Here is a 13,404-nt window from a genome sequence, read left to right as displayed (position 1 = left end):
ATAAATAAACTCCTGAGGGATCAGAGACAAGGAAGGCCATAAACCTTGGAAGAAACTGGAGTGGGGGAAGCCCAACCTCCACTGGCTAGCACAGCTTGTAGGTCTGCAGTGATGGAATTATCACTATACTAATTCCAACTCTGTTATACATTTGGGGCAAAGAAAAAAAAAAACAGCAACAGATTTTTCAGTCAGTTTTTTTTTTTTTTTGTATGTGTGTTTCTTAAGCTTCTTATTGACTGATTAATTGCTAGTGGAAACAGCGCAAGTACGTCAGTTCTCTTGTGTAATTACATTATAATTGCAGAGATACAAGCCCTTCAGGAATATGTAGCTAAAAAGTGTACTATAAGTTAATTACCAAGTAATCAAACCAGCTGTGAGCTGGGTCTCACCAGGACGTTCATTTATATTCACATTTGCCTTTGACAAATGATGCAGCAAAATAAGATGCAACATAAAAATAAACTGTCTGCAGTTGACAAGTGCTTTTAAAAATAAATAAATAAAATCATTCTTAATAACAAAAACATTACAAACTGATGTCATAAAGAATGTAATCAATGTGTGTTGTTAGATGCACAGATACTCAGGGTCAATTTTTCCTTCAAAGCAAGCTAGCAATGTTTCTTGGGGTATTATAAAATACACCGTGTCTGTGAGTGTTCAAAGGGGAGTAGTCTGGGAATATGCTGGTAGCATTTGACTATCCATTTCATCTTAAATAGCTTCTGGAATGGTTAATTAATAAATGTATCTAACAACATTTCAAAAAACACACTGAAATGATAGGTGTATTGAACACAGAATCACACTAGGTTCAGTTTCAATATCCACAGAAACTTACTCCCAGCTTGCAGATCACATCAGTGACAATAAACAAGAAAATCTATTGCTGGGTTCGTAGCCCATACTGATCAGTCCATAACTCTGAGGTTTGCATCTCTGAGGTTCTGCGGTATGAGATCACCATTTTAACATTGAGAACAATTTAGGAAACCAATTACAATAGTGCAGGCTCCCTTAAAGCTTAAAAGTAGACCCCATTATGGGGAAAAAAGCAGACAAGGCCAGTGATAATAAAGACAATATCTGAGTAATGATTGCAGCTCTCAATTATTTATAACCATTAACGGCATATTGAAAAGCTGAGCATAATATTTTCCAGAGATGGATTTTCTACGGTAAAATATTCATGTGGATGCACCCTGTGGTAGTTCTGGCTGTCAGCTGAAGTGTTTCCTAATTTAGGAACAACTTTAATGGGATTATAAAGGAACATTTTTTATTAAATTGAATGGCCATTAAATGGTAATATGATGTCTCATTCCTGGATGGAGTCATGGAGACCACACATCCCATTTCTAATAAGAGAGTCCCATATTGTATTTTTATTCTAATTAGAGCTGTCTCAACCAACCGCTCTGTTTCTGCCTGGCTGATGATATATTGCATTAACTCATTCATTTCAAACTGTTTTTTATCAAAGTAAAAGTAACAAACCATCGTGATGTCACAATCACTCTAAAATGAGGGAGATATCTTTCCTAAACCTCAAATAATATTCAGCATGTAACTGGGCTATTTTGTACTAGAATGCTCAACTCACATCAGATAAAGTTGAAACTGAAGCGGTAAGGAACTGTTTACACTAAGAGGGATGATGATTAGATGACATGTTGAAATGGAGCTAGACTAGGAAGGAAACCACAAACACCCGTACTCCAGCTTGTTAGTGACACTATGTATAGTGCTGTATACAGTGACTATATTCCAACTATATGATTCCACATCATAAAACAGTTTCCCCATATTGCACTGCATCAAGTGGGTCTAAAGGAAAGGTTTCCCCCTACAGTTTATTCCAGTATACTCCAACTGGTATTCCCAAAATGTGCATTACAGATCATATATCCTGTCCTTGTATGATCTGCTAATGATATTCTCTGGCTAGATATATAAATATAAACTCAATAAATACCAACATACATCAATTAAGACGAACAACAAAAACCTGTCAGTACAGTTTAAATTATGGACGATTAAATAATGTATCGTGGAATTATGGAATTATGTTATATTACTGCTACAGCGTGAACACCAATTTAAAGCACACTCAGCTGAACATTAATTGAAGATGAAAACTTCTAATGTGCCCCAGGCTTTTAGATCACACATCCCATTCATCTGCTGGTGTGCTATAGATCATTGTGTTCATTGTTGGAAAAGACTTGGCTCTGTGAATTGCTCCAAAAACATATTCTATCCTTTATTCTCTTTATTCTCTCCTTTTTTCTTCTTCCCTCATCCTTCTTTCTCCCTTACTATACCACTGCAGGACACAAAACCTCTACAAACAAATAAATGTACTGAGTAAGGCCCAAGTTTTCTATAACAAGCTGTTGGTGTATAAATTTATTTTTGCCATATAATAAAAAAAATAAAATGAATTGAAATTTATTGAAAACCTTTCTCTATCTGAAACATCAATAGCATGCAGTATATTATGTGCTTGAATGAGAACAGTAGATTGCCGAACATTAAATACTGGACTACCAAACGTAATAAAATACATAAACAAGGTGATCATAAAAGAAGATTCACCTTGAAATGTTTTGATCCTTCAGTACCTTGCCTGATGTTTCAATTATGCTGTATGATAAATAACACTCAATACAAGTACACATACACGGTGTGTTGTCTTATAACAGATGTTGAAAATCCTTTTACAAGCAGCCTCAGTCTATCCAGGTGTCATTCAGCGGAGGCAAAATATCAGAGGCCTTTTGTTAATGAGCAGTGATCAGCAGCCCAATTAAGAAAACTATTTCTCAAGGCCATTGTTATATTGAGAGTAAAGTCTATGATAAAAAAAAAAAATGATATTGATAATGAAAAGTTGAAAATTATATATTAGTTAGTCAATAGTCTAGTAGGATAAATTTGTTATGGTTTTGAAAATTATTATTAAATTGCATTGACTTTAAGCAGATACTTTTCCCTTAAGAATGGCAATATCTGCCCATTTTTGATTAATTAAGACTCAAATGTTTAAAATTCTCGCCCATCAAACCCTTGCTGCTATTTATAAATTTCAACAGAATCAGAGATGGAAGAATACTATTGGGGCACAAATTGTTTAGAGAGGAAGAATTAGATATGCATGCACACACAGAAAAGCAAACACCTCAGCTATTTCTGGCAATGACTCCAATGAGTAATTAAATCAGCTAAGCGGTGTAGAGAATAAGGCCGGTTCCTCAAATTGGAGCTGCAAGCTTGAGCCCTTTATACCATAAAACTGACCAACTGCTTACTAGTACAAAATACACAACAGAAACCATCATTATTTGTCAAATGTATCCTTCAATGCAAAGAGTTCATTAGGGTGATCGTATTGCATCATGTACAGTGAGTCTTTATTTATTTATTTATTTTCCGCAAATGTCCTTGATTCCATCAAAGGGAAATATGCCTCAGGGAGACATATTAAAAAAAGAAAGCTGATAGCAGCCTGAATATAAAGATCTTATCCATGGTCAATTTCAAAGTAGCACATAAATGAAATCTATCATTTTTAAGCTATGCAAAATGTGCCCGTGGCTGCAATGCCATGCGTACCCCTCACATTGGAAAAAAGAAGGATTTCATTTAACTTTTTTTGAATTTAAATATTCCTTTAGGGGTCTGGGGAGTCATTGAAAACCACATAAAAGCTAAATGAACAAAGGTTAAAAAACAAACTGAATGGCTTTTCAAGTACAAAATCATCATCGAAAAAAAATAAAATAATTTTGGGTGGGTTGGTTCAGGCTTTCCTGGAAACACAAGTTTGCAATACATCATACGCAACCCTCATGTTGCCCTTAATGTATTGCATAAATGTTGCTAAAATAATGCGTCACTAATCTTGGTCTGACCTGTTTTCCATTCAGCTTTTGTAAAGTATAAAATATAAGTTACTACCTGCATGTGTCTGCATTTCTAAGCATTGGGAATTTGTGCAGTCTGCACTGATTTCTCCATAGTCGCTCTGGAGATACTGTACCATTCAATAGTGTCCTAAAAATGGTTGCCAACAACTTTTGTTTTGTCCTTTATTTAGAAATATGTCTATTGCAGAGGCATAGCTATGAAGGCTGATTTATTTTACTACCTGTGATAGAAAAATGTTGCTCGAATTGTTTACTCGAGCAATATTGTATATCTTTTGTGTTAGGAAGAGTTAGGGTTAGGGTGATTTTGTTTCATGGCACAAGTGGCAAAAGGCAATTTATATTGTGAATTGCATATTAAAAGCACCAAGAGTTTTACTGTAGGTGGATTAAATTGATTTGTACTGTAAATCTGGAGTGTGCACTAAAAAACATGTTTGCTATATAATTGTGCATGTGTGCATGTTTTAATAATATCAAAAGGTTTTACAGTGCATATTTACATGCAGAACATAACTTCAACCACAATGCTGTGACACCATTTGATATCATTTCACTCATGGCTTAGATAAATGCTGATGTAGTGGAGCTTCAGGGCACACAGAACTCATTAATGCTTAAGTCAAGTGTCAAGTATCTTTCAATTATTTTGTAATACCCAAAACCTACTCAGAGAACACAAATACACCATATACCATTACTTTTATGGTTTACCTTCAAATGTAGCTGACGTGATGATAAACTAATCAAATTATTATGAAGCACTTGTTTTTTTTATTTTTATTTATTTTATTTATTCCCAAAACATTCTGAAATATAGCCAGGAAATTCCACAAGCAGATTTTTTCATAATGGACTGACCTTTGACCCGGACTCTGATGCGGAAGTAGACGTCGACATTACCGAGGTACCTCTCCACAAGGATGTAGTACCATTGCTCCCAGGAATGCAGGGGCATATCCAGCTCACAGATGCTCTGCTCTTGGCAGTCCACAGAAGAAGAGTTGTGAAGTGGGGGTGCCCTGGCTCTGATCTTCAGCAGCAAAGGGCAGCTCTCTGTACTTTTGTTCCTCGTACTACAGTCAGCCAGCTGCACTTTTAGCTGGGAGATGTAGTTAGGAACGAATATCCTAAAACAAGCAAAACAGTTCAGTTATGTGAGGTCCAGTATGCATTAAGCAGTAATCATACATTCAAAAATATGGTAAAAATTAGGTTTAAAAAATGATATGAATGCAACTTAATTCATTTACAGTTGCAGACAGTTGACTCAATACTACAATCCTAAGTATGAGCTCTTCATAGCATTACACGCTTTCAAATTAACAGTATTTTAGATCTGTTACCCCAAAGAGTAAATGATATTCCATCACAAAACTGCTTGTAATTGTGGAGATTAAAAATGTTATGGTGTTCAGTGCTATTTAAGTGCACAGTGAGCACATTATGGTAGGTAATGGAGCTGTTTATAATCGGTCAATATTGTTTGGCTTTTGTATTTTTCCTTCTCCCTCAGATTTCTTAGAAAAAAATCTTTTATTTGCTAATTGAGCAGAGAGCACATTTGAAATTAATGAACGCTGGAACCCACCAGAGCAGACAAGGAGAGACAGGATGTGCCTAGAATGAGGAGCAGAGTGTAGGGAAGGGGTGGCATTGCTGTGCTGAAAATACATTACAGTATGACTCTACAGAGCCACAATCATTCTGCTCAGTGAACATGCTTTAAATTCATAGACCATATGAAATATCTCTCTCACTCTGTCTCTCTTTCTCTTTTTCTGCTTTCCTCTCTCTCTCTGCTTCACTCACTCTCTCTCTCTCTCTGTCTCACAGTATACTGAGGTGCTGTTTATGTTTCAGTATGGAAGTAATAGCCACTTACTTGTATAGTACTGATCTGTTGTGAACTGGGATCATCTGATCTATGAAGTATCCAGGGTACAGCACTGAAATACCAATTAGCCTCTGGACAATGAGCTGTGGTTGAAAGAGGTATTGACATTCCTCGTAGAGTCCCTACAGATGGAGTGAAGGGAAGAGGACTGTTGAGTAAAAGGTCATGCAACAATCTTCTGTAGGCTGGTAAATAAATAAATGAATAAATAAATAAGTGAACAACCAAAACTGTTTTGCGATCAATGAGAACAAGTGCCAGGACATTTTGTTCAGTCAATGAATATAATTTGAAATTTATTTTTAATGTATTTTCTTTAGACAAGTTGTTTGTGATTTATAGCTTTGACAACTTTTTTAGAAGTAGAGAAAAAGATCAAGGAATGAAAGATTAGTAGTCCAGATTTATAAGAATACACATTTTCACCGGGTGATTGCGTCATTCTCTGGTTGGTGGGAAAGGGAAAAGGGAAGGATGTGCGTGTGTATGAACTGTGTTATTTATGACAGCTTAAAACAGCAAATCATAATGAAGACTCCCAGTTCTCAGCTCAGGCTATCCCATAGCTCTGGGAGGTGTCTCTGCCTACAGTGGGAGTCATTGACATCAAACATTCTCAGAGCATTTTCAGAAAACATTATTCTGTAGTTTTGCCAACAATTTTTAAATGTGCCTAAAAATCTGAACATTCATCAGATTTACGATTCAGTTGTGATACCTCACAAGGCACTGTGGAATCTTTATCTTTGTATTTTCTGGTTGACTTTATTGTGCATGCAGTGCTGTCAAAGTATCTTCAAAACAACCCACGTTCCTGGTGAGGTTACTGAGCCATGTTATTACTGCACAGGAAGTCAGTGATTCATTGGCTTCTTTGTCTGTTCTGTGCTGTAAAATGAACATTGTTTATAAACCTTGTTTCACAGCCTACATACACTGTGACTTTTTATATATTTTTTATATAATATTTTTCAAAATAGCACGGAAGGAAACAATCCAAGGGTATGCAATTGATCTCACAAGGCAACAGCATTTGAAGAAAGGTGAAGAAGAACACAAACAAAGAACACACACAGCATTGTTTTTAACCAAATCCCTACATGGATCATTGTTTATGGTTGCAGTTTATAACATACAGTTGTTAAATACAGATGATGTGAATTTAACTACAGCACAAAAATATTTCAAATTGGTTTTAGCTGGTTACATATTTACATTATATTCATATTAGAATCCTACATGTAAACATTATCTCATAAAAAACATGTTTTCAACATACAAAAATGTCAAGTTACTCACACATACAAGACATACACTGTCTATAACTCATTCATTCAAACTGGCAAAATCTAGGCCTGCCATTAAAAGTATTGATGTCAAAAAGACGCCAAGTTACTGTACTACAAACAATATATGCTATCTTGCCTCACCAAAATTAAATAAGCTGTATTCCAAAGCAATGCTTCCCAATGTTTCCTCAATTGTTTCAAGTCACTTGGCCTTGTGTGTATAAGCATGCAGTACATGGACAGGCAAACATATGTGTGGATGGGTTTGTGAGAGTCAAAGTTTATTGAATAGGTGTCTATATGTCCAAATTGTATTGGTATGTATGTATTTAGCTACCCAGCCTGGAAAAAAGCAGGTTAAAGAAACTTGTTTCTGGCTGGGCTTGAACCTAGTACCCCATAGTCTATAGACTATAACATTGACCACTAGGCCATGAACAGACTAGCTGTTGGAACTAGGAAATTTCTTGGGTGATAACAGAAGAGCTCCTGTGGAATCCATATGGCTTTGTAATATTGTAGCCGGTTAACTGAACGTGTAGATGGTATATATCATAATGCAGTGTATATGTTCGGTGAACGGCGGGTAGGTGTGGTGCAAAAAGCAATAATTGAGAAGTACTTGAAGAACTTGGCAGGATGGCAGGTATGGATAATTATGGATAATTATGGACAGCATAAGTCCAGGCCAATTCTGTCAGAATGGCCATTGTGTATTTATAGCTCATTATTAAAGTATTGTCATCTAGTTTCTTCATGACTCTCATTATGTGGTGATACATTGCGGTATTCATCTTTAATCATCTTTGTGATGACTCATATGGTGGATGTAACAGACCTACAGTATGGTGCTTACGCTCTGTACCGGTGATACTCATGTGACTGATCATTCCTTCGATTAATTTTAATGTTTTAAAATTTGATTTTCTTCCATTAGTGATTTCCTAATATTAAGGGAAATTATTATTATTATCATTATTATTTACAGTGATTTAATCTACGGTCAGATTTCATCTATCAAAATAACTATTTGGGTTTTCAGGGCAACACCAGTGACATCAGTCCTTCATATTGCACTTGCTGTTTTGACTGAAAGTCTTTTCTGATAAACATTAAAAACATATTCTGTATGTTCAGCATAAAATAAGTGTTTGATGGTCAAGTATGTTCCCAACAGATGATGGGATGCATCCAAAAATGTCTATGAGGTCAGATGTAGACTTACCTTGACAGAAATCTTCCCCTCATCCTTTGGTAAATGTGCAGCTAAAAACCAGTCCCCAGGAAGGGGACTGGTGACGTTGAAGACTCCAGTTGTCCTGTTGGGTAGCGTCCATGTTAGGGTGACTGCAAACACACTGGGGACCATGGTGTCATGGGGAAATCGAGTATGGAGGGGATTTATTACGGGTGGGGCCCCGGATCGGAAATACCTGCAGATCAAATCAACAGATCACTCATACATTTATGGTGGGAATCGCATTAAAAAAATCCATAACAAATACAAAAAAGCATCATACTGCCATACTTTTAGGAATAATTTATGTTTAAATTTATGTTTTTTTTTCAACTGGACATTTGACCCACAAAGTGCCATGTTGCACAATTAATCACTGGGTCCACAGTGAACGTAACTTGCATCAGGCCATTTGACTTGGTACTTTGTTTTTCTTACACATATAATGTCAAGTCAGGCCATTTTACAGCTGTAATCTGGTCTACGGTGACACATTAGTATTGCTGTATTGTTGCATTCATTATCAGAAAAAAGAAATTTTAACATTTAAAACACGATGTGCTACTAAACAGTTACAGAGTTTTTTAAATTTTATTTTGTTTTGTTATGTCCATTTCTGTCCATTTCATATTTCAGTGCTATGGAAGTATGCAATTTTTATTGAGGAATTTATGAGTTCAAGGCACCTTGTATGGCCTTCTGAGGCTACCAGAAACATTCAAACTTCTCAGAAAATCACGTGTTTGGATTTCTAGAGAAAGACGGTGTAAAGTTTTGGAGAAGTTTGCCTGTTTGCCTCTAAATAGTGTCACTCTAATGTCAGTCCCTTTCAAGCACCATCCTCCAGCTTCAAACCAAGGTACATTGAGGACTCCCAGCACTGAGGCACTCTAAACTGAGTGCTGCATTGTTAAATTATGAGAAGCAATTCTCTGCATGTCGCACGAAGACCTTGGGAGCTATACAACTGTTTGGTTCCTCGGCTGAATTGTGCCTAATGAGAATCCTCAGCACTGAGCAGGAAGTTAGCTATTGATCCAGGAGTAGTAAAGCATGGTTGTTATCTTTTGCCTCAGCTGTCCTGCTGTCTCTCCCACACTAATCCTTCTATATATCCACCAATTGCCATACAAGAACCAGATTAATTACATAACCCCGCATTATCTGAGTGCTACAAAAAAAAAAAAAAAACATTTCTCCCCCTAAAAGGAGATGCAGCACCCTTATTCTCTTCGAATATGTGATAAGGACTGGCTATATAAGAAGCGTTTCACTAAGCACTCCATTCCAAGCACAGAGGGATTATGCATTAAACACAACTGTACCTGATGGTCACTATAGCAAATTAACCAATTTTGTGACTACACTATTTAAAAATATGGCTAAAAGTATGTGGACACCTGAACATCACACCCATATGCACTTTTTGAACATCTCAGCCCATGGAAACCCATTTCATGAAGCTCCCGACAAACAGTTCACGTTGTTTCCAGAGGCAGTCTGGAACTCTGTAGTGAGTGTTGCAACCAAGGACGGACTATTTTTACACACTAAACGCTTCAGCACTTGGCAGTCTCATTCTGTGAGCTTGTGTGACCTATCGCTTGGCGACTGAGCTGTTGTTGCTCCTAGATGTTTCCACCTCACAATAACAGCACTTAAAGTTGACCGGGGAACCTCTAGCAGGGCGGAAATTTGATGAACTGACTTGTTGGAAAGGTGGCATCCTTTGACATTGAGCTCTTCGGTACGACCCATTCTACTGTCAATGCTTGTCTATGGAAATTGCATGGATGTATGCTTGATTTTATGCACCTGTTAGCAACGGTTATGGCTGAATTAGCCAAACCCACTAATTAGAAGGTGTGTCCACATACTTTTGGCCATGTAGTGTATATGTAGATAGCTCATCAATCATGTGGAAATTTCCTATGGTCAGAAGGATTCTTTGAATTAGTTATTAACAACGTTCAACAACTAAATGATGTACACATTTTTATGCAGAACAACTTCAAGGTCAAAACCTTTTTTCTAGAGTAATAACTCCTGTTCCAAGAGCAAAGAATTTTTAAAAAATGGCTGACTTCCTTGATTTTCCAGTCTCTGAATGTAAAAAAATAAATTAATTAATAATGCATAGAGTATGAGCATGTATTAATGGTTTCTAAATGTAAAGAAGCACATGTGGGCTCAAGCAGAATGAAAACATCCCTTCACTATCTGCACTCAACTTCCATTCTGCCTCAGTTATGCAGCGATATGTCCCCCAAGCCCTCACTGTCTACAGTCCCGGCACAGCCCCACACTCACACGGTGACGTTGCGGTCGGGACAGCTGTCTCCAAACGTGCCACCCTGCTCCTTGAACGTGATAAGGTTCCAGACAGCGACCACAGTGTCGTCAGGCACATTGAAGTGGAACAGCTCCACGCTGGCAAATGACCGGAAAGCATTCAGTTTCCGAGGAGTACGGGTGAAATAGTCCGTCACGTAAAGGCAGTCTGCGGAATGAAAAATGGAGAAAACTAGTTAGGTGACAGGTGATTTTCTTTTTGTTCTCAAGGCAGAACCATTCCTAATATGAGTTGTATGACTTTTCCAAAAGTTTTCCTTCAATTATTTAACGTCAAATGATCTTGTTCAGGGTTTGGGACCCGTTTAGATCCAGGTACTATCCAGATACACTTTTCTTCCATCTTTACCATTTTGAGCTGTGTGTGTTGAAAAGCATTATCAGTTCTTACTGCCACTTAAAACCTTGAATTTTAATCATTTCTGTCAAAATGCTATAAGTCGTGATCTTAAATTTACTGACTTGCTGTGATTTATAGTGACTGATTTATATGAATTAGCTGTGATTGCCTATATACAGTGTATGGATTCTTAGATGGGAGCTGTTGTGAACCTAAGCCAATGCACATTATTATATATATAATCTCCTGCTCTTCTTTTTATTTTTGTTGCTTGCAGTTTTGAAATGTTGAGTGGCAGAATATTTAATGACTCAAGATCAACCCTCCACCAAAGACTTACACAAATCTTCAAAAATAAAAACATTAAAAACAATTTGAAAAGCCATTTTTGTCCTAGTCTATGCGCTTGGAGTTGTAGGATCCAATTCTTCAAAGGACACAGGCAACATCTGCATGTGTTCATTAGCATTTCACAGTAAATCTCCTTTTGCTTGAGAGACAGAGCGAATCAGTGCACTGACAATTTTGTTATACACTAATGGACTCTCTCGAGAATTATATTGTGGTATCTATTAGATGCTCTTTCAATTGTTTGGGGGGAGAGTCTTGAAATTTGAGATTTACAGGTAAAAAACTGAAAAAATTGAAAAAATACATACAAAACAGCACATCCAATGTCAGACTGCTTTAAAATTGTAGCGTAAATCAGACAGTAATAAATTCAACAATAATTGAAATACTCATAACTACATGCCAGTGCTAGCATTCATAACAGCAACATAAATAAAAGCATGTTCATGCCTGAAAAGCACAGAAAATATAAAGATCTAGCAGTCGGAGGGTTGCTAGTTCAAACCCCAGCCTGGGCGTATCGAAGTGTCCTTGAGCAAGACACCTAACCCCTAACTGCTCTGGCGAATGAGAGGCATCAATTGTAAAGCGCTTTGGATAAATGCAGTCCATTTTACCATTTAGTGTTCTATCTTTGTTGGAAGTACTGTTTCCCTGAGAAGGGTCTCTCCTTCAGTCCAGTACAAGGGTAAGAGTTCACTCACTACCATTTGTCCCCTCTCCATTTATTCTCTTTGTATCCCCTATGCAGTGGTTGAAACCTGTATGTGTAGTTAAAGCAACTCCCTAGCAAGAGTGAACTGTGTCAGTAGTTTGCATCATTTTTAATTTATTAGAATTTTTATCAGTAATAATTACTCTGCAGTGAAAGTCATATTTCTAATTCAGCCATCCACTAATATTTAGATGCACGCAGAACACACTACAGTGGAATTCGCATCAAGGACATATTTTGCTCAAAGGGCTATGCAGTCAATAAATTACTAGATCATTATTAAATCTTATGTCAATAATTTGCCAGCAACAAAGTGTAAGCCTGTTCAATATTTAGCCTTTTGGTTTATTCCCCAGACTAGGGTAACCACATTAAAATGAATAACATCTCTGGCTCAGGGCTACACTCCCTATATCACATTGATAGTAGATCAATTCTAAATGACCCATTTCTCTAAACCAAAGTGTCCTCTCGGGTTGCTTAATACCTTGATGGTATTTGAGATTGATGGCATCCCTTCTTCCTCAATTAGTAAGACAGTAATAATGGGATCATGTGATGTTCATAAAGTAGAATTGTTTTAATCTTGTTTTAATCTCTTCAAACAGATAAACACCTTCTGCATAGTAAACTCCAGAAAACAAGATGGCTTTATGTATTGTCTCTTGTCATATTTCATATTTCAACAAGGGACTTTATAACGCTTCCGTTCCAATTTTAGATTGGTTTGTTTACCGTTGCTGCAGTTGATGAAAACAACAAAAAAAATTCAGCACAAAGCTGGAGTTTCAAACTCAGGAGGTCATGGTATACAGACAGGAAACCTTCCAAGGGAGTGCTGGACAATGGTCCCTGTAGGGAACCCAGCAAGCTAGTATCATGCCTTTCATTGACAGAAAACACCTCTGGTTTCTGAAGGCTTAAAGACAAAGAAATGCAGACAGGGCATTCTGAAAGATTTATAAGGAGAAAAATAAATCTTCGGAAAAAGGTCACATCCACATAAAGCGGAAAGAGAAACTATGGATGATTCCACAATTCTCTCTGACAAATCCACCAACCCAGCACAAATAAACACTGTCATACCATCCATAAATATCCAGGGGAAGTGTATTGTAACATATGAATGACAAGTGACACAATGCAAAATGATGGCTTTGTTTATTTTACCCGCTGGCGTTCTGTTTGGCTTTTTAGTTTAGTTTTTCTTTTCCCTGGTTTTCACATCAAATCCAGGTGGAAATGCTTTAGTCTCTATTTTTAACATGCAGAGGGAGCTTGAGAATGA

The 13,404-nt window shown here is 37.0% G+C and overlaps 1 protein-coding gene across 1 annotated transcript in view; it reads right to left on the bottom strand.

Annotated features, from left to right (window-relative positions):
- The window catches only part of LOC118212347 (transmembrane protein 8B-like), a 49,553-nt gene that overhangs the window by 19,891 nt on the left and 16,258 nt on the right, over positions 1-13,404 (bottom strand). Inside the window, exons 2-5 of the mRNA XM_035390130.1 lie at positions 10,669-10,858; positions 8,347-8,554; positions 5,821-5,954; positions 4,797-5,065 (exon numbers count right to left, since the gene is read on the bottom strand). Of these exons, the coding sequence (XP_035246021.1) occupies positions 4,797-5,065; positions 5,821-5,954; positions 8,347-8,554; positions 10,669-10,858 (801 nt within the window). The remainder of the gene's footprint in view (positions 1-4,796; positions 5,066-5,820; positions 5,955-8,346; positions 8,555-10,668; positions 10,859-13,404) is intronic.

Source organism: Anguilla anguilla, chromosome 14, assembly GCF_013347855.1.
Source record: "Anguilla anguilla isolate fAngAng1 chromosome 14, fAngAng1.pri, whole genome shotgun sequence".
In the NCBI taxonomy this organism is placed as follows: Eukaryota; Metazoa; Chordata; class Actinopteri; order Anguilliformes; family Anguillidae; genus Anguilla; species Anguilla anguilla.
This window is presented reverse-complemented; position numbering and strand designations above follow the sequence as displayed.